General features: G+C 56.6%; 2 protein-coding genes across 16 annotated transcripts in view; one reads left to right on the top strand and one right to left on the bottom strand.

The window, feature by feature from the left end:
• Window positions 1-16,063, top strand: part of RFX1 (regulatory factor X1) — a 31,957-nt gene extending 15,894 nt beyond the window's left edge. For 10 of the 15 annotated variants that reach the window (XM_025051614.1, XM_025051613.1, XM_025051620.1 and 7 more), the window contains 20 exons: window positions 1-26; window positions 236-319; window positions 963-1,070; window positions 2,090-2,206; window positions 3,241-3,336; window positions 3,770-4,153; window positions 4,901-4,995; window positions 7,523-7,892; window positions 9,822-10,003; window positions 10,935-11,054; window positions 11,148-11,263; window positions 11,476-11,594; window positions 11,678-11,787; window positions 12,145-12,296; window positions 12,382-12,479; window positions 13,576-13,725; window positions 13,818-14,026; window positions 14,265-14,418; window positions 14,498-14,543; window positions 14,676-16,063. In XM_025051614.1, the coding sequence (XP_024907382.1) occupies window positions 1-26; window positions 236-319; window positions 963-1,070; window positions 2,090-2,206; window positions 3,241-3,336; window positions 3,770-4,153; window positions 4,901-4,995; window positions 7,523-7,892; window positions 9,822-10,003; window positions 10,935-11,054; window positions 11,148-11,263; window positions 11,476-11,594; window positions 11,678-11,787; window positions 12,145-12,296; window positions 12,382-12,479; window positions 13,576-13,725; window positions 13,818-14,026; window positions 14,265-14,418; window positions 14,498-14,543; window positions 14,676-14,845 (2,906 nt within the window). In that variant the 3' untranslated portion in view covers window positions 14,846-16,063. The remainder of the gene's footprint in view (window positions 27-235; window positions 320-962; window positions 1,071-2,089; window positions 2,207-3,240; window positions 3,337-3,769; window positions 4,154-4,900; window positions 4,996-7,522; window positions 7,893-9,821; window positions 10,004-10,934; window positions 11,055-11,147; window positions 11,264-11,475; window positions 11,595-11,677; window positions 11,788-12,144; window positions 12,297-12,381; window positions 12,480-13,575; window positions 13,726-13,817; window positions 14,027-14,264; window positions 14,419-14,497; window positions 14,544-14,675) is intronic. The other 5 variants (XM_025051618.1, XM_025051623.1, XM_025051621.1 and 2 more) reach the window with 5 other exon arrangements.
• Window positions 16,064-16,141: 78 nt separating this feature from the next.
• Window positions 16,142-23,865, bottom strand: DCAF15 (DDB1 and CUL4 associated factor 15). The gene is given in 14 exon segments (XM_006918755.3): window positions 16,142-16,649; window positions 17,036-17,151; window positions 17,242-17,346; window positions 17,574-17,659; window positions 17,748-17,876; window positions 17,978-18,069; window positions 18,176-18,613; window positions 20,430-20,600; window positions 20,684-20,823; window positions 20,904-21,010; window positions 21,669-21,804; window positions 21,887-21,984; window positions 23,700-23,754; window positions 23,756-23,865. Coding segments are annotated over 14 exon segments (1,803 nt in total). The 5' UTR covers window positions 23,830-23,865; the 3' UTR covers window positions 16,142-16,593.
• Between the last annotated feature and the right edge of the window lie 1,092 nt (window positions 23,866-24,957).

Raw genomic sequence — 24,957 nt, 5'->3', positions numbered from 1 at the left:
TTCAGCAGGTGCAAGGCACCCAGCAGGTAGGATACACCCCTCCCCCGGGGCAGGCGGGGAGGGCATGTGAGGGCAACAGTGGGGCTGTGGCTGTGGTTACCTGGCCTCCCCGCTGCTAGAGCCATCTGCTCACCTGTCCTTATCAAGATGTTCACTTTGCCACCCCTCCACTCACCTGGGCCAGGCCTCTTGGGGAAGTCAGTATGGTTCAGGGCTTTCCTCCTTGACCTCACAGCGGCTGCTGGTCCAGACGAGTGTGCAGGCCAAGCCAGGCCATGTGTCGCCCCTCCAGCTCACCAACATCCCTGTGCCCCAGCAGGTAAGGCTACCACACCTGGCCTTGGCCCTCACAGTGTCCCCAGGGTACAGAACCAACCTGCTAAAGCCTGCAGGGACCTACCCTCACCAGCACCCAGGACACAGGCTCCCCTCCGCCCCCAGTGTGTGAGACAGTTGGGGCCCATCGAGGAAGGAGAAGCCACATGAGTCACCTTAACAGAGAGAACTATGGATTGGCAGTGAGGAAGGTGGCTTGCAGGTCCAGCCTGGTGTCCCCAAGCAGAGAACCTAAAGCCAATTAGGTACCGAGAGCCCATAGCCAACACAGGGACTATGAGTGCTCTGTCTCCTGGAAGGCTGCAAGTGGGGTGCCAGGCTCAGCACAGACCAGTACAAAATCCTGTCAGGTTCAAGGGTGAGGCTCTCTGGACACAAACCCTGGCTCTGCCACTTATGGGCCCCAAGACCTCGGGCAAGCGCATTGGCTGTCCTGAGCTTCACTGTCACCCTCTGTGGCGTGGGGATAACAATGGTCTGCACTGGGGCTGTTGGGGCAGTTCCATCAGCCAACAGGCATGCAACACAAGCATGTCTCCTGGCTCGGCACAGATGCTCGTTAATGCTCGTTAACACCGTACGGCCTGTCATCAGTGAACTATGGTCCTTCTCCCTCCCGGCTCCAGGCTCTCCCCACACAACGGCTGGTGGTGCAGAGCACAGCCCCAGGTGGCAAGGGCAGCCAGGTCTCCCTGACCGTGCACAGCACCCAGCAGGTGCACTCACCCCCTGAGGTAGGTGGTGGCCCTATCAGCCGCCCTCCCTGTTCTTCTCCCCAGTTTGTCTGTGTACCTCCCAAAAGAATACTTGGGGCTCTGTGCCATCCCTAACTCCAAGCCCAGAGTTGTTCCTCCAGAGTCCACCCCTCTCCACTCTGAGCCCTGACATTGTCATTGATCCCAAGCAGGGTGGCTTGGCCACCTGGTTTCCTGATCTTGCTGTCTCCAGGAGGAGGAGGTGGTTCCCCCTCCCCAGGTTGAGATGGGCCATGCAGCTCCAACTCAGGAGTGTATCCCAGGAGACAAAGTGTACCCCTCTTCCTTCTGCAGGGTGGGAAGAGGGTACTCCTTGGACCACAGGGTGGAATCTAGGGACTCCCAAACATCATCGAGAATGTTGGGGGCAAGAATGTTGGCCAGGAGCATGGGTGCTGGCATTCAGAGCTCATGGTCAGACCCCCACCATTCCCCAGCTCAGCCATTTACTCCTGAGGCACCTGGGCAGGCCCTCAGAGTGTTCTGTGCCCAGAGTTTTCTCTGTAAAACAGCTAATGATACCTGCATGGCCCAGACCTCACAGGGGCCCTGTAACCAGCCTGTCTGGGGCAATGCCCAGTGCCACCACTCACAGCTATGTGTCCCTGGGCATGCCTGCTGCCATCTATATCTCAGCACTTCTGGAAATTAGGAAACCCTCACTTACCTACGCTTCCTCATCTCAGGGCTACAGCTCCTCCAGTTATAGAGACAGCAAGTAGCCCCTGAGCTAATATTAGATAAGTCTGGCCATCCTCACTGGGGAAGATGGGTCCCCGCACCAACACCTCTAGGCTGAACATCCAGCCTTGCCCAGGTGATCAGGGCTTGTGGCCAAGACTGGGCATTTGGGTGCACGGGATGCAGCCAGTTAGGTGGTTGGCACATGTCCCCATTGGCCACCGCCTTCTACACCAGCTCTTGGGGACGGCCCTCCTGGAAAGGGTTTTGTCAGGGCCCGGGTGCCCCAGACAACACTTTGTCTTCTTTCCTTTTAGCGGTCGCCAGGGCAGGCCAACAACTCCTCCAGCAAGACGGCTGGGGCCCCCACAGGCACAGTACCACAGCAGCTGCAGGTCCATGGTGTTCAGCAGAGTGTCCCCGTCACCCAAGAGGTGCCAGGCCGAGGCGGGTGGGAGCTGGGGTGAGGGGTCCTGCCAGGAGGTCTCTGCAGCCTCCTAGGGATGCCCATGGGAGCTGCGGTGGGAAGGCCTGTGAGAGCGGGCAGTTGGGGGTCTTGCCACCTTTGCCAAGCCCTTTGGCTCCTCTTCAGACCCAGCATCCTCATCTAAATAATGGCTTCTGCCATGGGGCCTGGGTGCAGGGTAACGGAGGCCGCTTTGAGGATGAAATGTGGTACTGAGCAGGTATTGGAAACAGCTTCGAGAAACAACCTTGGCCTCTTCAGGCCCATTGCCTGGAGGAAGCCCCAAGGCCAAGCCCAGCTTACCCCTAAGAGGCTCAGGGAAAGGCCCTAGCCATTTGGAGGAGGCAGCACTCAGCTGCCAGCCGTGGCAGTCAGAGCACGTTAAGAGGCAAGAGTTTTCTGCTATTTGGTTGTTACCACTGAAGTACTGAAGTTGGGGGGTTCCCAACCCCTCAGAGAATCAGATGAAAGCCACAGATCCTCTTTTTTGGAGAAAGCAGATACTACACCCCAAAGGATTCACAGATATTCTCCTGCCTGGCACCAGAGCCCCTCTTAACCTCGAGATCTGGGTTCAAGTTGGTTCCTCACCACTCAGCAGTGCCCCACCAGCCTCTGTCCCTCACTGTTCCCTGAGGGTGATACCCATATCTGCACCATAGCATGTGAGTGAGGACAGTTGGAATCACAGATGTGGTGTTGCGGGATAAGCCTGCAGGGACTCAGTCTCCAGTTCAACTCTCAGCTATACTTCTCTTCAGCCTTGACTTGCTGAGCGGGGGTCCACACCTATAACTGGGTGCCCAGAATCAATGTGGTAGTGAACATGGAAGGCACTTGGTACAGGGCCTGCAGCGAAATGCTGGAAAAGGTGGCCTTTTTCTTACCAGGCTACTTCCAGGCTTACATGAGTGCATGCGGGCAGGGGCTGGGTACTAAGAGACATGTTTGCAGTCATCATCGGCATGATTACCATGGTCTGACTTCCTTTTCCCTTCCCAGAGGTCCGTGGTCCAGGCCACTCCTCAGGCACCCAAAGCCAGCCCTGTGCAGCAGCTCACGGTGCAGGGTCTCCAGCCAGTCCACGTGGCTCAAGAGGTGCGTGTCTCCCTCACCTAATTCTGGGCAAACGGGCTGGGCCTGGGCTGGGCCCAGGCTGGGTTGGGCTTGGGAGGGGAGGGCTGGAGAGGGTGGGAAAGGATGGGAGGGATGGGAAGGGATGCAGGCCCCTCAGGCTGCAGGAAGGGATTGGAGTCACCCCAGGGGTCCTCAAGGTTCCAGCCCCGCGCTGGGCCCCACCTTTGCTTGTGGGCTTCTGACCGTGTCCTGGAACCTCCTTTACCCGGGCACCTGGCAGTTCAGGGCCCAGGTTTTGCTAAGAGAGATCTGGAGTCTCCTCTCCCTGAGACACGGGGGCGGGGATTTTCTAGTCAGGTTGCTGTGAGCTCAGCAGCCCGGTGGGCGGTGGAGGCCTGGAGCCCCGCCCACGGCCGCCCTTGGTGACCCCCCAGTGTCTCTGTTTGTCCTCCAGAGCTCAGGCAGTCAGTTTCCCGCTAGGAAGGCAGAGCAGCGAGAGCCCCGGCCCACGCCACCACCGGAGCCGCCGCCCCGGCCGCCCACGCCTGGGCCCGGGCCAGGCGTGCTGTCCCCGGAGCTGCAGCCGCTCCCGCCTGCGTGCAGCGGCGAGTTCCCGCAGCTAGGCAGCCCCCAGCCGCCGCCGCCTCATTACCAACCCGGCGCCGAGCAGTGGGTGGAGTTGGTGGGCGTGCTGCCCCCGCACCTGCTCCTGCCGCAGCAGAAAGTGGTCCTCGAGCCACTGCCCGGGCTCCCGGCCCGAGCCAGCCCCGACCAGAGGGTCAGGATCCAGAGAGTCCCCCAGGTGCTAGTGTTCGGCACGGCCGCTACGGCCCTCAAAGTAGGTGGCGGATGCACGGGCGGGGGGCAAGAGGCGGGCGGGGGCGGGATCCGCTGGGCCCGGCCCGCGCCCGGCCCCACAGGCCTTAGAGACCCTACCTCCGCCTAGTCTGGGGACCTGCCTCTGACCCCCACCCCCCAAGCGGGTTACAGGTCCCAGGCTCCACCCCTCCAGAGGGGGGAGGACGGGTTGAGGTTGGGAACGCAGGCCCCGCCCCTAATGGCCTGTGGGTAGTTCCAGGTTCTGTCCTACAAACCAGGGCCCCATCCCCGGCCCCTGGCTCCTCCCCTAAGTGTTGTGCATGGATTCCAGACCTGCTCCTGCAGATGGGGTTCATCCCTGATGCAGTCTCCACCCTTGAGGCCCTGTCTGTAGTTGCAGGCTCCGGCTTTAGTAATATCCTTGTCTCGGTGCTTGGTTCTGCCCCGGGGGTCCACCTTTCACACCCTCAATAGGACCCTGTCTGGGGTCCCCCCGCCCGCCTCACCTCAGGTCCCACCATTGCTGTCCCCAGCCCACGCAGAGAGTTCTGGCTTCTGACACAGCTCTGCGTGATTCCCAGCCCTGGCCGAGGCCGCAGACCCTGGGCCTCTGACCCCTGGCCTTGTTCATGGTGTATTCAGAGACCCAGAAGTGCAGCCTTCCAGCCCGGAGCCGGTGTCCTGGCGAGGCTGGGTACCCACCAGCCCTTTAGAGGCAGAGGATCAAGCCCACCTCTGACTCTGCACGGCCTTCCTCCTGCGCCAGGTGCAGCAGCTCCAGCAAGTGCCTGTCCCACACGTGTACTCCAGCCAAGTGCAGTATGTGGAGGGCGGGGATGCCAGCTACACGGCCAGTGCCATGTGAGTGGGGGGAAAGGCTGGGGGAGTGGATGGGAGGAGGGTCACGGGTCTGCGCGAGATACCCCAGGACTAACCTTTAGTGGGTCAGCCAGCCTGCGAGGCCTCAGGTGACAGATGGTGGGCGTTCCCCAAGGGCAGCTAGCAGCCGCCCGGCAAAGGTGAAGTAGGATCCCTTGTAGGTTGGGAAAGGGATCCTACCATAGCCCAGGGCTTTGGAGTCAGATGGGCCTGGTTTTTGAAAAAAAAAAAAAAAAAAAAAAAAAGTTAAAAGGTTTACAACATAAGAATTTCTAAATAACAGGGAATGTTACACAGTAAAAAAGAAATTCCCTTCACTTCCGACACCCGACCCTGCCACATAAGTGACACTGTGACCAGTTTCTTTGTTTCTTCCCAGAGATATTCTGGGAATAGAAACATTCCCCTTTCTTTGTTCAGAAATAAGGGCAGCATATTCTGGCCCCTATTTCTTCCACCAATTGTGTATCTCAGAACTTGTCCCTTATTTGTTCATGTGGGTTCCAGTCACCCTGTTTCACTGCTGTGTAATACTCCACTGTGCAGATGTAGCATGAATGATGTAGCTAGACCCCACTCAGCTGACATGTAGGTGACTTCCACTCCCTGGTACTGTGCATAGCACAGCATTAATACATGCCGCATCAGGCAGATGCCATGCCCCAGGTGTGCCTCAGCCCCAGCTCTGGCACCTTCTTGCCTGGGATACTCCATATGCTACCTTCCCTCTCCCATCCCCTGTAGTAATAATTCTAGGACTATAGTTATTGTTGTTTCAGTTTTTAAAAGTTTCATTTCATTTTCTTTGCATTTGTCTGATTTTTTTTTTTTTTACATCCCTATCACCTGTTCCTGTGGGCATGACGCTGGGGGTGGACTAGCTCATGGACCCTGCTCAACTCAGTCTCTGGGTCATGATGCTGTGGCTACCCTGGGGACCGTGGCCCTGGTACTTGTCATGGTCCATGGTGTCCAGCTGTCTAACAGTTCTGTCGATTTATTTTCAGTGCTGCCAGTCTCTTGGCCATTTAACCAGAGCTGTCAGGAACCACAGAGGGCATTTCAGAAAGGAGATCAGCTCCCAAGGACCCCTGTAATATTAGAATCAGACCTGAACCATGAGCCTGGGCCTTGAGGTCCCAGGGTGGCTCCCTCTGCCTCCCTTGGTAGCATCTGTCCCTTGTTTCTGTTTGAATTCTCTTTCTGCTTATAGTATGTGTGATCCCATGTGGTCCATCATTACTGTCAGGTTCTTCTGCTATGTCAGCTTCTTGGGGCACTGTATCTTCTGTCTCTCCCTTGCAGTAGATTGTTATTGGGTTATTAGCCCTTGGCCAGTCTTGATCTCCACCCCAGCCAAAGCCACAGCGCGTTCACCTCCTACCAGGCCACGTCCAGAGACGCACACATTCATTCATTCAGTCTTTCAGCAAATAGCTGCCAGAGCAATATTTTTTGCAGCAGGTGTGTGGGGCACTAGGCTAGGCTGGCTGTGGTTCCTGCTGCTGGAGCGGGTGGACACTTGCTGGTGCCAGCTCAGATCATGGGCTCTCAGTGTCAATCATGTAGTAGATGTAGACCGGAGCAGAGTGATCAAGATCTGTATCTAGGTGTCTGATGGGCAGGCCCACTCACCTCGTGACCACACTTCTCACCACTTTGCCTGCACCAAATCCCTCTCCTTGCTGTCTGTAGAAGCCTGCAAGGCTCCCTCTCCAGCTTCCTTCAGGGGATGGCTTCAGCAGCACCTTCTGAGCCAGTCTGACCTGGACCGGCTTTGCTACTTTTCTGGATTCTTAAAATTTAATGTTATTTTAAATCACTAATACATTGAAAGGTCTCAAAAATCAAAACTATGTCCAACGATGTTTAGTGAGGCAGCAAGAGAGGTGCCCCCACTCACCCCCTCTGCACCCCTACAGATGGCAGACAGATGTTAGATATGAAGTTCGGCTTAGTCTCCCCTCTCTTCGCAAGGTACGATCCACACCCTTCCCTCCTCTCGTGTTCACCTAATGGAAGGTTCTGGAGCTTGTTCTTTGGCAGGACCATGAGACCTTCCTTCTCCTCCTTCCTTCTCTGACTCTGGAGAATTCTATCACCTTTTACTTAACAGCCTCCTAAAATTAAACACCTGGTCATTTTTACTCATGCTGCAATTAGCAGCCTCCAGCCTGTGTCACCTGAGGCAGGTCCTGGGCTAACTGGAGAGCTCTCAGGGCAGGATAATGTGTTTTTCAGTTGAATGAAATGTGTGACCTATTTGAAGTGACTAAGTCTTTCTGCCTCGGCTTTCCCACATGGAAGGTGGGGACTCCTATGTCAGGGGGCTGCTTTGAGGATTCAGTGGAAAATTGCCCATCAAGTACGTGGGGTGGTGCCTGATCCAACACACAGGGCTGTGGCTTCCTGCTCCTACCCTGGGAGCATTCGCTGCATTAGCCCCCTCAGTCGTGCCCCTTGTTACCCAACTTTTGCCCCTGACTCACTTCCTCTGTTTCTTTCTTAGCCGCTCCAGTACCTACCCTTACCCTGAGACGCCGCTATACACACAGACAGCGGGCACCAGCTACTATGAGGCTGCAGGCACAGCTGCCCAGGTCAGCACACCGGCCACCTCCCAGGCTGTGGCCAGCAGCGGCTCTGTGCCCATGTACGTGTCTGGCAGCCAGGTCGTTGCCAGCCCCACCAGCAGCGGGGGTGGAGCCAGCAACAGCAGCAGTGGCGGCAGTGGCGGTGGTGGCGGTGGTGGTGGCGGTGGTGGTGGTGGTGGCAGCGGCAGCGGCAGCGGAGCAGGCACCTACGTGATCCAAGGTGGCTACATGCTGGGCAGTGCCAGCCAGTCCTACTCCCACACCACCCGTGCCTCACCAGCCACTGTAAGTACCAACCTTGGCCCCCAAGGAGACAGGCGGTGGGGGGCCCTGGGCAGAGATGGTGGGTGGTGGCTGCAAGCCACCATTAGCAGGGGCCTAGGTGGCCTGGTGCCAGAGTGCTCAGATGGCCTGGGATTGAATCCTCACTGTGTGACCTCAGACAAGTTATTCAGCCTCTCTGAACCTTAGCTGATATGCATGAAGCTCTTAGAGTGGTACTGCAGGAAGTGTCATCTACTCTGATTATAACTGATGATAGCAAATAGGTAGCGGTGGAGGCGGGGGCAGGGAGGCAGGCACTACAATGGAGGAGCTGCCCTGAGCAAGGTTCTCTTTCATCTGGAAGGCAGTGAAATAACCTGCCTCTGCCCAGAGGCGTCTGTGAGCAGTCACTCAGGCAGCCCTGGATCCCAATCCCATGGCTCCTTACCAGCTCTGTGACCATGGGTGGGTTGGGGCCTGGTAGTTCTGGTGTAGTCCCTGTTCTCTCAGAGCTTGGGGTATGGAGCGGAGGCTTCCCCACGTTTTAATTATCGCCTTCCCACGTGCTGACCCATTGTGGACCACATAACCGAGATAGACCTTTCACATGAACCCATGCAGCCTGGCTTCTAGTCTGTTTTTTTTTAGTGCTGGTGTGACTCACCTAACTGATTTCACGAACCCCTAATGGGTCCTCACCTGCAGTTTGCAAACATACCGTGTTGGAATGGCGCTGTCTGATAGAAATAGGGCTGTCTATTTAGTGTTACAATAGTGCTCTCTTAGGTGATAGAAATGTTCTCTCTGTGATGCTCTATTCAGAGGCCTCTGGCCACATGTGGCTATCAAGCACTTGAAATGTGGCGGGGTTCACCGAGGAGCTGAGTTGAGTTACATTTTTTAAACTATTTTGATATAATTGTAGATGCACAGGAAGCTGCAAAAATCGTAGAGAGATCCCCATGGGCCCTTTCCCCAGGTTCCCCTGCTAATTGCATTTGATATAACTGTAGTACAGTATCCAAGCAGGCCACTAGCATCAATATAGTGATCATAACTGGAAATAGATTCAGGAAACCACCACCACAGCCAAGATGCAGAAACTGTTCCAGCAGCACAAAGATCTTCTTTCTGCTAACTCTTCATAGTCATCCCTCCCTCTCTGCCAACATCCCTGACCCCCTGCAACCACGAATCTGTTCCCCATTTCTACAATGTTGTCATTTCGAGAATGTTCTATGAATGGAATCATATTCTCTGTGACCTTTCGACATTGGCTTTTTCTACTCAGCATAAATTAATTTTAAATCATATTTAAATAGCTATATGTGGCTGGCAGCAACTGTATTGGACAGTGCCATTCTAGAGAGTTTCATGGGATTTAGTTCCCACAGACCATTGTGTGGTGATCAGGATCACAACTGGAAATAGGTAGAGCACTTAGGAATGAGTACAGCAGTCCCCCTTATCTGTGGGGAATACGTTTCAAGACCCCCAGAGGAGGCCTGAAACCACGGATTGTAACAAACCCTATATGTATTATGTTTTTTTCCTATACGTACATACCTATGATAAAGTTAAATTTATAAATTAGGCACAGTAAGAGATTAACAACAAAACATAATAAAAGAGAACAATTATTAACAACATACTTAATAAAAGTTTTGTGAATGTGGTCTTTCAAAATATCTTATTGTACTCTATTCACTTGTGATAAGAGATTGATACAGTGCCTACGTGATGAGATGCAGTGAGGTGAGTGATATACACATTGTGACATAGAGTTAGGCTACTAGTGACCTTTTGACCATAGTCTGCTTTAGGTGATCCTGGATCCTTGGATTCTGACACCGCAGAAAGTAAAACCTAAACCGCCGATAAGTGGGGGACTTCTGTACTCAAGAAACTGAAGCGATTCTTAGCACTTTTTCATCCTCACTGTGGCCACAGGTCCAGTGGCTCCTAGACAACTATGAGACAGCCGAAGGCGTGAGCCTGCCACGGAGCACCCTATACTGCCACTACCTGCTGCACTGCCAGGAGCAGAAGCTGGAGCCCGTCAATGCCGCCTCCTTTGGCAAGCTTATCCGCTCCGTCTTCATGGGCTTGCGCACCCGCCGGCTGGGCACCAGGTGGGGCTACCCCTCTCCCGATAGCCACAGGCCCACCGTACCCCAATTTATCCAAGGCCTCAGCTCCCCCACTCATGCCCTTGCTCCCCACTGGCCTCTTCACAACTTCCCACCCCAGGGCCCTGGCTCTGCTGGCTGCCTTGCATGTTTTTTCCCTCCTCCTTATTCAAATGTCCCCTGGCCCCCTTAATGAAAACTGCAGCCTTTCCCCACCTCCCTGACATTCCCCACCCTGCCCCCTTCCCTGCTCGCTTTTTCTCCTTAGCACACCTCATCATCCAACATGTCTTTTATGTTACTTCCCTTGTTTCTGGCCTATATTCCGATGCTGAAAGGCATATACCTTGTGAGTGCAGGGGCTGCATACAGTCAGTGCTTTATTAGGGTCTTTGAGTCAGTGAATTCATACAGGAAGGAATGGGCAGCCATTCCACGAACCCACTCTTCCCTGCCTCTCTTTTGCAACCCGCACACCTTCCCGAGGTGTTCCCAACTAGGCATTGCCTCATAACCTTGTGCAAAGTCTCCCCTCTCTGTGCTTCCATTTCCTCACCTGTCTATTAAGGATGCTGGAGCACCATGCATAGTGTAGGGATGAGGAGCACATGGATTGATATGTGCTCAGAGCTCAGAACAGCACCTGGCACGTTCTTATGACTGACTAGCAATCAACAAATCTTTACTGCATGCCTGCCGCGTGCCAGGATCGGGGGTTGACTTCGCAAAGCTTGGTTGGTACATGGGGGCCTCTCCTGATACCTGTAGCCCCTATACTCCCCTAGCACAGCACCTCTGCCTCTTAGAAATGTGGGTCTTCTCCTAGTGGGCTCTGTTTGGCCCCCAAGCAGCGAGGAGGTGGGTGTCATATGAAGCTCCCAGTAGGTGACCGGTGCCCCCCCAGCCCAGCCCTCACCCTCTGCCTCCCTCCCAGGGGCAACTCCAAGTACCACTACTATGGCCTACGCATCAAGGCCAGTTCACCCCTGCTGCGGCTGATGGAGGACCAGCAGCATATGGCCATGCGGGGCCAGCCCTTCTCACAGAAGCAGAGGTAAGAGGGTGGGCTGGACCCTGTGCTGGCAGGTGGGGAAGGGCGTGCTGGCCGACCCCCACCCAATCGCCCCGCCCACCCCTTCTCCCCCAGGCTCAAGCCCATCCAGAAGATGGAGGGCATGACCAACGGTGTGGCCGTGGGGCCACAGCAGGCCACCGGGCTGTCAGACATCAGCGCCCAGGTCCAGCAGTACCAGCAGTTCCTGGGTGAGAGCCCCCTGGCCTATGGGCCGGGGCCCGGGGCAGGGTCTGTGGTCCCAGATGGTTCACTTGCCCTCTCTGACCTTATCTGCCACTGCACATGGGGGACCCTTGCTTGGTAGGAAAGTGGTGACAACTTAATAAGATCCTAGGATGAGGCTCCATGGGGATAGGCCGGCGGGGACAAAGGGCCTCATAGTGTCCCCTCCTGCCTCCAGATGCCTCGAGGAGCCTCCCTGACTTCTCAGAGCTTGACCTCCAGGGCAAAGTGCTGCCCGAGGGTGTCGAGCCCGGGGACATCAAGGCCTTCCAGGTCCTATACCGGGAACACTGTGAGGTAGGGCAGCCTGGTGGACGGGCAAGGGTGAGGGAGGGCCGTGCTGCCCTCTGGCCCCCCTGAGCATCTGGCCTCCCCAATAGGCCATTGTTGACGTCATGGTGAACCTGCAGTTCACCCTGGTGGAGACGCTGTGGAAAACCTTCTGGAGGTACAATCTTAGCCAGCCCAGTGATGCACCGCCGCTGGCCGTGTGAGTCCTTTGTGGGAAGCGGGAGGAGGGAAGGAAGTGGGGGACACCTTGTGAGTCAGCAACCAGGGCTGTAGTAGCCCAGACTTTGGGTATCATGCAGGAGTGGGGGCACCTGCATGGGCCCTGTAGTTGGCGGGGTACACATGGCCTTCTGACCCCCACTCCAGGGGTATGCATGTGTATGGGCCTAACGCTGAGTGCATGGGACAGTGTGTCCCACTGAGTCATTTCCTCCCTGCAGTGTATGATTGGGTGGGTGCCTGTGTCCCAGCATGCAGGGGGCACTAGGGCCTGACCTCAAGGGTTGGTGGGAGGCAGGGAGCATCTGCCTGACCCCTTGCAGGGGGCTGCCCACAGGCACGACGAGGCTGAGAAGCGGCTGCCCAAGGCCAGCCTGGTGCTGCTGTCCAAGTTTGAGCCTGTACTGCAGTGGACCAAGCACTGTGACAACGTGCTGTACCAGGGCCTGGTGGAGATCCTTATCCCCGACGTGCTGCGGCCCATCCCCAGTGAGTACACTGCTGCCACCCCCTCAACCCCATTCCCTCAACCCCCCACCCCCAAGTCCTGATCAGCCCCCACTGCCACCCACAGGTGCCTTGACCCAAGCGATCCGGAACTTTGCCAAGAGCCTGGAGAGCTGGCTCACCCACGCCATGATGAACATACCTGAGGAGATGCTGCGGGTGAAGGTGAGGTGGCCGGCCTGGAGTCAGCCTGGCCTCTCCCTCTGGGCTTTGGGGCCAAGGTCTGGGGGCTGACGCCCGTGGGGGGGCTTGGTACCTCTGCCTGGTAGAGACAGTAAGATTCGTCCCCATGCCTGTCCCCTGGGAGCGATCTTTGGGCGTTGTCTTTATAAACCGGCTTCCTCACTTACCCACTTCTGGAACACAATCCCTTTGTAGATATTTTGGACACAATGGAGCGTCTTAAAAAAATAAAAACCCAACTACAAACTTGAAGTAGTTCTCTTCAGACATCCTCCAGAGAAAGTGCTTTAGGTGCTTGGAAATAGATCTCATTAAAAAAAAAAGGAGCAACACTTACAAGGAAACACCAACATCCCTCTCCATCAATGCTGCACATTCACTAACTACTTAAAAGTGAGGAATTAGGTGGGGTGTGCTTGCTCTTGGGCCCCCCCCCCAAAAAAAAGGTTTTCCTTTTAGTCCTTAAAATGCTAACATGACAGCTAAACAGAACCGGATGTCTAAAGAAACACCCCTGGGTGTGTTGGACACAGGGCAGGGCTTGGGGCCTGGGGAGAGAGTAGAAGCCTGGGTAAACCCTTCAGAATGGACAGGACTCATGTGTTCATTTTTCAGCACGCATTTATTAAGCTCTACTGTGTGCCCAGCGTGGTTCTCGGTGCTGGCAGCACAGCAGTGACCAAGATGGACAAAATTCACACCCTCGTGGAGCTGACACTCACGAGAAGAATAATCTAAACAAAATGGAACAAAATTTTATTGAAGCAATGCTCTATCTAGGCAGTGCCCTCCGAGATTTTGTTGTGTCCTTTCGTTAAAAAAAATAGAATTGCTGATCAGACATAAAACATTGATTTTTTTTTCGACCCATACTTTGGGTGGGTGGACACCCAAAGTTTAAAAATCCCAACTCCTTGATCTCCCAACAACAGCAAAGCAACGAGGCACACCTTCCTCCCTTTTTTAGGAGAAATGGGCTCAGAGAGGTTGCAATGGTCGGGGCAGAGGACTGTGGGTGTGAGTTTTGCATAAGCCACAACCGACGCCCCCCACCCTACCCCGTACCCGGGTCACACAGGTGGCAGCTGCTGGCGCCTTCGCTCAGACACTGCGGCGCTACACGTCGCTCAACCACTTGGCGCAGGCTGCGCGCGCTGTGCTGCAGAACACGGCACAGATCAACCAGATGCTGAGCGACCTCAACCGCGTGGACTTCGCTAACGTGCAAGTGAGTGTGGGCTGGGCAGGTGAGTGAGGGGCGGGGCAAGGCGGCCCCCCGGGCGGCTGCTGAGCCGTGGGCTCCCTCCCGCTGTGCCCCAGGAGCAGGCCTCGTGGGTGTGCCGCTGCGAAGACCGCGTGGTGCAGCGGCTGGAGCAGGACTTCAAGGTGACGCTGCAGCAGCAGAACTCACTGGAGCAGTGGGCAGCCTGGCTGGACGGCGTCGTGAGCCAGGTGCTCAAGCCCTACCAGGGCAGCACCGGCTTCCCCAAGGCTGCCAAACTCTTCCTCCTCAAGTGGTCCTTTTACAGGTGCGCACAGGTGGGGCAGGATCCAGAGAAGGCTCCGCCTCTGGGGGCTAAGGTGACCTTTTATGAAAGTGGACGTCCTTTTGGCTGTGGGCGGGGCGAGGGCCCTCAGCTCTCATGGGTGCATGCCCCAGTGAAGCCAGTTCTGGCCGGCAGAGGTAGCTGGGCTTGCCGGGTCGGGGGCAGGGGGAGCCGAGGAGCCAGGTGGGCCTGACAGCCCCCTCTCTGCCACCGCCCCCAGCTCCATGGTGATTCGGGACCTGACCCTGCGCAGCGCCGCCAGTTTTGGCTCCTTCCACCTCATCCGGCTGCTCTACGATGAGTACATGTACTACTTGATCGAGCACCGCGTGGCCCAGGCTAAGGGCGAGACCCCCATCGCTGTCATGGGCGAGGTGCGCACAGCGGGGCGCTGAGGGTACGGGCAGGACATCCCTTGGCGGGACCCTCACCCCTTCTCATCCCTCCTTCCAGTTTGCCAACCTGGCCACCTCGCTGAACCCCCTGGACCCGGACAAGGGTAAGCGAGGCGTGTCCCTGCCCAGGGCCCCGAGTTGGGGGTGGGGGATGGCAGACAGGAGTGTGGGGCTGGGGTGGAGGGGGCTGGTGGCAAGGGCCCCACGCTGAACCGGGCCTGGTCCATGTGTCCCAGACGAAGAGGAGGAAGAGGAGGAAGAGAGCGAAGATGAGCTGCCACAGGACATCTCGCTGGCAGCTGGCAGTGAGTCGCCTGCTCTGGGCCCCGAGGCCCTGGAGCCTCCGGCCAAGCTGGCGCGGACGGACACACGTGGCCTCTTCGTGCAGGCGCTGCCCTCCAGCTAAGCCTCCTCTTCCTCATCCACCCGCCCCCGCTGCCCCTCCACACCAGGGTCCCTCACAGCTTCTGTGGCTTCACTGTCCGCCCTCCATCCTTGGCCAGGGCCGGATGGGAGCCTTCCAGACAGGAAAGGCAAAGGGGTCCTCGCCCCCAATGGGGCCGGCACAATCACAGGGCCGGGCGGAGCTGCAGCTGCAAACTCTGACACAAAAGACGTGCCTTAAGGAACCCGCCGCTGTGCCCAGGTGCCCCTTGGGGCAGCCAGCTTGGCCCCTTGGCCTGGAAGGCTGCAGCCTCTCTCTTCCCCGCCCTGCCCTCCCACCACCCCAGGGGGCAGGCAGGCAGGCCCCCTTCCCTGCAGAACTGTTAACTTATTCAGCTCGCTGGCTTTGCACAAGCCTGTCCTGGGCCCAGCCCTGAGCCCCGGGTGGGCACAGGTGGGCATCACCTAGAGACCGCCCCCTCCCTCAGCAGCAGCCCTGGGACCCCTCCCCCAGCAACCCCACTGCTACCCCCTCCTTGGTATAAGTGCAATTAAAGCCGTGGGTGTCGCATCTTCTCCAGAGCTAGGCCCTCCCTTGCCCCACAGCCCTAGAGGTGGGCACTGCCAGGCCTGGCTCAGAAGGGAGGGTGGCAAGGGGCACTGCCTCCAGCTTCCAAAGAGCAGTGGGCTGGGCCTGGCGGAGCTCCTAGGGGCCTGCTGCGGGCAGTGGGCCCAGAGGTGGCCATACCCGCAGAGGCTGGGGCTCTGCTGGCTCAGATCCAAGACCCCCAAGTCCTGTCCCAGGCCTTCCCGCCGGTTTGTAATGGAACCTCTGTGCTTCTCCATGCCCTGTGCCATGCGCCGCACATACACCCCCCACCCCGCCCCCCACATGACTTTTGCGATTGGTGAGTGCCGCCTGAGCGGAGTTGGTAACTTGTTGGGTTTTTTTCCAACCATCATGGCCTTATCTGTTCTGGTTTTCTCAGTGTTTCAACCTGTGAGATAGATGTTTATGGCAAAAAGAAAAAAAAAAACCTAACCTATTGTATAAAAATCACTATTTTGTGTGCTCCGCGTGCTGTAGGCTTTTGGGGTGGCCTGCCCACTCCCCTTCTTGTCCTTGGGCCTCCCCTCCCAGCGGTGAAAGTGTCCCCGCGTGTGGTAGTCTAGTGTGCCGAGCTGTTTTCTACCTTTTTGTAGTCTTTCTTAAAACAATAAATTCCGCTGTGGTATTTGGCTACTGCTGACTCAAGGGCCTTGGGGGGAGGCAGTGCTTGGGGCTCCAACTGTCCCAAGCACAGTAAAGGGAACTCAGTGAGGTTCAGAAATAAAACATTTATTACATGAAGAGGAATAACGGAGGGGGGAAGAGAATGGCCACGATGTTTGCCACCTCAGATACGGGAGGCTAGGGGTGGGAATCAGGGCCCATTTAGCCTCCCAGAGGGGCAGTGTTCACACCTGTAACCTGGGAAAGAGGCAAGGAGCAAGGGCCCATGCCCAAGCCTGGCACAGGGTGAAGGCAGGTGCTCGAGGCTGGTGGGACAGGGGGCTCCCTCCCTCTGCCCTTCCCAACTTAAATAGGCATAAATAAGAAGCGTCCAGACTCTCAGGCCACCGGGGACTGCCCCGCCCAGCCCCCTCCCCACAGCCTAACACTAGTGGCGGTCGTCAGGCAGCCGGCCAACCAGGAAAAGGCTACCAGGAAGGCGGCCAGCTCCCAGGCCATGGAGGTAGTTGGAGTCAGTGTCCAGGCTGGCCGGGCCCTCACAGCACAATCCACGTGTATCGCTCGCTGTCTGCCAGAACCTTCAGTGAGCACCCTGCAGGGAAGGGTTGGAATAGACTATGGAATCTCTACAGGTTCAGGCTGTTGGAGGTACCTGCCTCTTCTCCAGACCTGATTTGGGCCCAGAAGGTTCTGGAAGACAGGAACCCTGCTGTTATCTCTGCCTCCCACTTGTAGCCACCCAATAAATGTATGCTGAATGGATGAGCGACTGGCTGGGGGTCCCCAAGTGCCACACCTGCCAGGCCCCTGGGCTTAGCCTGGCTGGGCTACCCTCCCCACACCTCGATTCCATGGCATCCACTAGCATGGCCAGAGTGCTCATTCATTCAGCAACACAGGAGTCAGTGCCTGCTCCGAGCCTGGCCTGGCACTGGGATAAGGACCTCTGTCCTACTGTCATCAGATCATAGGGCCCACCTTTGTGCAGTGCCTCATTAGTCATCCTGTTGACGTATCGTCCGCTGCTCTCTGGCACCAGCCACTTCATGACCATGTCCACACAGCTCTTGCGGTATGAGCTCCAGACGCTGCCGCTGAGGGCAAGGGGTGAGCACTCTCATTGCTCTGGCCACGCACCCTGGCCCCCAGCTCCGGGCCAGGCCCCTACCCCAGCCCAGCCTTACCTGGTCTGCCCTTTGACCTCAGTGAGATCACCCACGCTGACTGTCACAAAGATGCCGGTGTTGAGGTCCCATGCCACTTTGAGGCTGGTGTGATAGGTCTTTGGTCTGCACAGGGGTGGGGAGCAGAGGAGGAAAGGGGGTATGACCACCACATCCCTGAGCCGGGACCCAGTCTACATGGAGGGGATTATCTTTGGAGCAGTAACACAGTACCTGATCCAAGTTTTCAGGGTAGAAGGAGTCTTCTCACATCCCCACTCCCCTCACCCACTGAAGGGTCTGAGTGTGCCCTCCTGCTGGGCAAAGGTGAGGGCATAGTCCCTCCCACTTACCGGAGCTGGCCCTCCTCAGTTGGGGATGGGAATGCCAGGAGCAGCAGGCCAATGTTGATGAGAACCTGGTTGGTTTCTGGGCAGACCTGGGGGGCAAGGGGTGGTAACAGCTATTGAAGGTGACCCTCAGAGCAGATAGACCCTGGGCCTGCCTTGTTCTACCTCTGGGCCCACCTCTAGGATGACAATGTCATAGTCACTGAAGGAACAGAACTGGTGGCCCCAGGTCGCGTCATGGCGGATGACCTCGTTGATGACATACTCAAAGTCCAGCGTGAGCTGCTCCACCGTCAGGTACTGACCCTGTGGGCAGCAGGTGGAGGGGCGGGGGGGGGCCTGTGCCAACCGCCACCCCAGCAGGCTCCCGAGGGCTGCCCCTTGGCCTGCCTGCTGCCAGCACCAACCTGGACAGAGGTCCGCTCCCGCATGGGCCGCAGACTGCGACCACGGAGATCGGTCACCACGAAGGGCAGCGAGATCTTGTCATCCTCGAACTCTGAGAGGGCAGGAAGTGGGGGTAGGGGTGGCAAGAGGCCTAAGGTCCACTCCAGGCCAGCTTCCCATGCCCAGGGCCCTGCCCACTTTGTGGGCTCCTTGCTCACCATCCTCTGGCTCTGTCCCTTCGCCGGACCCCAGCACATAATACAGCTTGGTGTAGTTGACATAGCCAGGTTCGGGGGCTGGCGCCTCCACTGCAGGGGGGCTGTCCTGGGGCGCCACCTCCCCACCTGGGGGTAGGGGCTCAGAAGATGGGCGGCAGCAGCTGCCCGAGGGCCCTGCGCAGGGAGGTGGCCGGGCTTCCTCCAAGGTCCCACCCTTGGCCTCTTTGGCCCTGCGGAAGATGTCAGCCACAAACTCCTTGGCTTTGGCGATGGCAGGTGAGGGATCCAGGGTCCCAGAGAGCCGGGCTGGGGCTGCCTCGGGGCAGAGGCTGGGAAGAGGGGCAGGGGGCACTTCTGGGCTCTGGGGCCCAGGGGAACTGGCAGGGGCCGGGGGGTAGGTGGTGTGGTCATACAGGATTTGGCAGAAGCTGCTATCGCCTGGAACATAAAAAGAGATGAAGTGCAGGGTGTGGAGGGGGTATCAATAAATGAGCTCACGTCCAGGATGCTCTCCCGCCCTGGGGGGGTTCTTAGAAATACCATACTAAATGATCAATAGGAAACATCCACAAGAGAAAAAAGCCTTTTACACACATAGACATGCACACATAAACACACTCATTCCGACCTTATTCTACAGCATCTACTATATGCCACACACTGAGGGTACAAGAGTGAACAAGACAGACAAAAATCCCTGCCTTTGGGGAGCTGACAGTCTGTGCTGACAGCAGGTAAAAGCCACATAAGTTTGAGAGTTTACTACACAATCCTCTGTGTCCTCCCCAACTCCAGCGGACCTCTCTGTCCCCACCTGACTAGGGCCACAGCCTGCTCTGGAGAAGTGTGGGCTCAGCATGGAGAGCCCCAGCGCCCTCACTGAATTGAGCAGCACCATAGTTGGGCCCTGCCTGTACTGCCTCCTTTGGGCTCTCCATATCTTCCAGGTTCAGAGAGAAACTTGTCCAAGATCACAGTGAGAGAAGATTCAAGTCCGCCAATGCACTCCTGTCCACCAGAGTGATGGCACTTTCAGAGGGCGAGGGGGATAAGAATGGAAAATGGCCGAGTCAAAACTCTCTGTCTGTAAACACCCTTCTCTGGTGGGATGAGTGTTAGACATCGATGACAGTGCCCCTCTCCTGGGCTGGGTGTACATGGCTGAACCCTCTGATGTGGTCCATCCTAACGGGACCCACAGCCGTAGGGCAGGCGGCAGTGGCCCCATTCAGGATGGGCTCATTAGGGCCTTGCCCATGTAGGCACAGGTAGCCAGGGCAGGGGTAGAAGGCCTCAGATGGGCCTGGAACAAGGCACCCTGGTTCTGGCTGGTTTGTGGGTTCTGTTATAGACATCTAGTCCTCTCTTCATACCCATCGCCCATCCTAAGAGCAACCATTTTAACATACTGGGCATCTTTTTATTTGACTGTGTTCTTGCAAAAATGAAACACTGTTAACTTATACATCTTATCTGGTTTTAGATCTCGTTTCTTTTGCATTTGCATACAACTTTGAGACATGCTCCCTGGACGTGATGCTAGAGCTCTCACTGGGTCTGCTGCCATAAGGAATGTACCCACCTGTTCTGCCTTCTGAATCCCCAGGGATGGACACCAGGTGGCCCCCAGCTCCCACTACCACAGTTTGGGACATGCCCAGGTGCAAGGCTGCTGGGCTTCAGTCATACTCTGTTGCCATGTGGCAGTGGGAGTGCGGGAAGCCCCCAGCAATCCACGTCGCCACCAGCTTCCTAATGTTTGCCACTCTGTTGAGGGATATCGCATTGTGATTTTCACTGGCATTTTTTTCTTATTACCAAAGATGTAAGAGGGTCATCTGTCTACTCACCACTCCCTAAAAATTTTAATTAACGTTTCTCTTTTTGAAGACAAGGCAGCGCTGCATTGTCCAGCATGGTAGCCGATGGCCACATGTGATTGTTTAAACATAACTAAAATTAAAATCAAACACTCAGTTCCTTGGTCACATGAGCCACTCTGACGTGGCTTCTATTGGCAGCTATAGTGAACACAGATATGGAACATCCCAGGCCTGAGGAAAGTTCTAGTGGGCAGTGCTGAGTGGGGTGTGGCTGGGGTTGAATCTCAGCACTCCCACTCCCTGGCTGTGTGACTTGGATGAAGCACCTCTCTGAGCCTCAGTCTCTTCCTCTGTCACACGGGGCAGGGACAGGACTGACCTTGCAGGGCTTACAGCAAATGCTGTGACTATCATCAGTCCCAGAAGCCTACCTGCTGAGTGGACTGAGACGGCACAGGCCACTAAGGAGTAGCTGGTGTTGAGCAGTACCACCTGGTCCTTCTTGAGCTGAAAGGCGGGCTGAAAAGTGGGGAATGGGTACACCACCTGGTACTTGGTATGCAGCATGAAGCCGTGTCGCAGACACTGTGCGCTCGGGTCACCTGCAGCAACACATGCCCAAGGGCTGAGGCACCCCAGCATAATGATGCAGGCAGCCCGTGTCCCAGTGCCCCCAGCCCCTTACCTGGGTGGAGCCGGCTGGCTTCCCGGCAGGCGGCACAGCGGCCAGGCGGCGGCACGGCCACTGTGCTGATATAGATGTCACGGTGGTTCTCATCACTCATCATCATCATGTTCATGAGCATCCCATTGGCGGATCGGGTGCTGGGGGTTAGCACAGCTTCAGCTGTATAGCCCATGCACCCTTCCCACCCACCCTTGGCCTCACCATTCCTGAGTCTCACTTGAAGCCAAAGACGATGACTTTGGTGGCATCGCTGGGCCACTCGCACACAGTCAAGTACAGATCACTGTAGATCTCCTCATCCTGGAAGAGCCGCACCTGTCGGACCTGAGTGGCACATTTGGGTCAGTGGAGGATCAGAGTGGGCTATGGCCCACAGCAGCCTACCCAAGGCTGCAAAGTGCTGGACTGGAACTGGGGCCGGCATGAGCTGGCAGAAGCATCCCTCAGGTGGTGTCTCAGGCCAGGGAGCCCCAAGTAGCCCCCCACTTACACTTCTTTACTTTCCTGAGGACAGGCTAGGGAGGTACTCCCCACAAATGCAGAAAACAGGAGGGTGGGCCCAGGACTGGAAGCAGCCCATGGGAGACCTGCCCCAGCACAGGGTACTCAGCCAGACATATTAGTTTCAAGCTCCTGAAACCCGTTCACTTCTGAGCTCATGTAAACTGAGGTAACAGCACCCACCTCCTGAGGTGGGGGAGGACTAAAGCCAGTGTGGCAACTGGCTTGGTCATAATCAAGCTAATGGACCTGAGCCTGCAAAGTTCTATGAGCTGTATGGTCAGAGTTGAATGAACTACATGAAATTGCTGCTACTTACTCACTTTCAACTCTAAAAATGGCAATTTCATGTGGTTTGACCTAACATGGGAGTCCTGACCATGACCCCAAGAGCACATTTTTTACAGACAAGGAACCTGAGACTCAGAGGGGTGGCATGACCTGCCAGGGTTATGCTGTTGGGTGCTGGGCCTGGCCCTACCAGCTTGAGTTTGCTGTGGACGTTGAACTCCCACCAGTACAGGTGATAGATGTAGAAGGAGAAGTCGTCGTCCCCACTGCTGCTGGTGTAGGAGAGAACATATCGGCCGCACTTGGAAAAGCCCAGGAAGATGTGTCTGTGGCAGGGGAGGTAGAGTGGCCAGGTCAGGGCCAGCCTACCGCCTGCCCAGCCACCCCTCTGCCTGGCCTTAGCCTCACCCTGCATAGAGAAAGTCCTCATCCACGATGTTCTTTAGAGAAACGCAGACCCTGGGTGGCAGCTTCCGGAAGAGACGAGGGGAGAGCTGCCCACTGATCTGGGGAAGTAGAGGCCAGGATCTTGAGGCACCACCAGGCAGAGGCCACCTGTAGCCCCCCAGTCCCGTCACCCAAGGTAGAACAGCACCCCAGGCAGGCCCACTCCCTGCCAACCATAACAGTCAAGGGTGATCCAAGCTCCAGAAGGTAGAATCGGCTTGGGGAAATGGGCTGGCTAGACCTCCCTTGAGCCTCCCTCTCCACCAGGGACCTGCACCACCCTCCCAGCCCCACACTTTTTCAGCCTTAGGGTCCCTCTTGCCCAAATCCTTCAAGCTCTAAGAATCAGCACTGGCATCACCTCTCCCAGGAAGGTTTCCCAGTCACCCCGGCCACACCGGGCTACCTGGTTGCCTTCCTTAAGGCTGTCTCATGACGAAATGAGCTGTGGGTGTCCTCAATTGCTAAGGAGGCTGGGATGGGGGCTTGACCAACTGCACTCACATGTCTTCAACCCACTAGCCTACACATGGTGTGCTCAGGTCCCCTGGGACAGCCCTGGCCTCAGCTGGGGGTCCAATGGAGACAGACAGAAGTGTGAGGCTGACCAGTGATCTTACAATTCTTGTCTGATTTCCCTTTCTCATTCTCCCTTCTCAACTTAGCCGCTTTCCAACTGTCTCCCAAAAACTTCACCAAGGAAAGATCTGGGGGAACAGGCAGGCACAAGCTGGGTACTAAGTCATCAAATAACCCTGGATCCTGCTACCCAGGCTGATGGGAGACATACAGTCCTGCCTACAAGAGAGTCCAGTCTGATGAGAAAGAGAAAGCCCTGTCTAGGGAGCTCTCTGGACAATGGAGGAGAAAGCCAGCCTTTAGGAAGGTCCCAGTCTGATGGAACAGCCCTGTCAGCGACGCCCAGGCTGACATGGGAGACATGATCTCTGTCCAGGGAGCTTCCAGAGTAAGGGCGGAGCCACAGCCCAGCCCAGGGAGCTCTCAGGCTGAGGGCGGAGATTGCCCTTGCCCAGAGAGCTCCAGTCAAAAGGAGGAGACACGGCCCTTTCCTCACTGAGCTCCTAGCCCGATGGAGAAAGCAAACTCCCTAGCCACAGCGACACAGTCCTGACTCAACTGCTGCTGGCCTGACCAGATTCACACCTCTCTGCCCTCTGAGAGCTCCCAAACTGATCCATGACAGATCCCTGAGCGCTGGGAGTTTATAGTCTGGTGGGGGGAGAAAGAACCCTGTTCAGGTGGCTCCCAGTTTGAGGAGGCAAACCAGGCCCTGGGGGACCGCTCTCCCATTCAATAGGGGAGGCAGAGACAGGTACAGGAACTCCCAGCTACCGTGTGGTTAGAGCTGGACGGAGACAGTAACACCAGGCGGAAGAAGCGCTAAGCTGATAGCAGGGGCTCTGACGAGGGGGCGGGAAAGCTCCATAACAGAGAAGCCACAGGAGCAGGGTTTTGAAAAATGAATCTGACCCTGGATCGCCCCCTTCCTCCTTATTCCTCCAGCGGCCTCTAAGACCCTCTCCATCCCAGCCCCGTCGCCGGTGCCCCGCCCCCAGACCCTCCATCCAAGCCCCCGTCGCAGCCCCCTCCATCCAAACCCTCTCCCCAGGGCCCCGCCCAGCCCCCTCCTTCCGAGCCCCCTCCTCAGGGCTCCGCCCCCAACCCCTCACCCCGCGAACGCCTTCCCTCCCTCCACCTTCCTCGTTCCTCCTCCACGCCCTCCGGTACGCTCCTCCCGGACTCCGGGCCTCACCTTGACCCGCTCCAGCTGCTTGAGGACGTGCTCCCGCCGCCGCCCCGCTGCCCGTTCCCCCAGCGCCCCCGGGGCCACCCCCGCCGCTCCCGGCCCCGCTGTTCCGCTCCGATTTCGAGCTGGGCGCCATTTTCACCCCCTCCCTCCACTTCCGGAGCAACCGGCCTCTTCGCCCCACCCCCGCCGCCTCCTCATTGGCCTCTTCCTGGGACTGAGGCCCGCCGGTTGGGTGAAATCCCACACCCGGGGCCTCATCCCGCTGTGCCTGTCCATCACAGCCAGCTCGGCCCTTGATTGGTAGAAACGGTACAGCCTCCGCGTGTCCGTCGCTGTATTCCCGCCTTCCGGCAAGGATACACCAGACAGAGGCCCCGTTTGCGCCCCACGCCAAGATGACTTTGACCCGATAGGTGGAGGCCCCTGTTCGTCCCGACGGCGTCACGCCCTCCCCCTGGTGGCTGGTGAGTTTCCATGGAGACCATGGGCGGTCCAGGCCTGTGGGCGGGGCGGTGGGAGCTTGTGGTCCAGAAAGCCTGAATCTCCAGCCCAGGGATGTCTGCGGGCGCCGAGGCCTGGGAAGCAACAGGGGCCACCCGGCTGGCCGAGGAAAGGGATTTGTAAAAAAAAAAAAAAAATTTTAATCTGAGATTCGATTAAAACATCTGGGCTGGGGGCGGCCTGGTGGGCTGATGGTGATGATCGTTATCAATCGATTATATAGCGCTTTATACGTGTCAGACACGATTCCGAGCTCACAATTCTGTGTAGTAGGTCGCTATTATGCCCATTTTATATACGATAGTAATCATAATAATTCTTGAATGTGCTATGAGTATCACCTGCACAACAGTTTTGGAACTAGATCATTTTATATCTTCATTTTACACATCACGAAACGGAGGCTTACAGTGTAGCGCTCCTGACTACCTGGCACATGTATACCTCAGATGCAAGCTGTTGTGACTATAATCAGAGAGGAAGTGAATGGATCTCGCTCTTCCTATCCTTCCAGTCTCACACTTTCACTTATTTAACATACTTACTGAGCACCTACTATGTTCTAAGCAGAGAGAATACAGCAGTGAACAAGACAGACAATAAAACAAGAAAATTAATTTCTGTCGTCTTATTCCAGATAGGATTAGTGATCAAGGGGAAGGAAGAAGGCTGCTTTGACAAAGCAGTCAGACAGGGGCCCTGTGAAGGTGAGAAGGAGGAATATTCTAGCAAAGACAAAAGTTTTAGGGAAGTGAGGGTT

Source organism: Pteropus alecto, unplaced genomic scaffold (assembly GCF_000325575.1).
Source record: "Pteropus alecto unplaced genomic scaffold, ASM32557v1 scaffold388, whole genome shotgun sequence".
NCBI classification, from domain to species: Eukaryota; Metazoa; Chordata; class Mammalia; order Chiroptera; family Pteropodidae; genus Pteropus; species Pteropus alecto.
The sequence above is the reverse complement of the archived record's forward strand: the minus strand, read 5'-3'. Positions and strand labels throughout refer to the sequence as shown.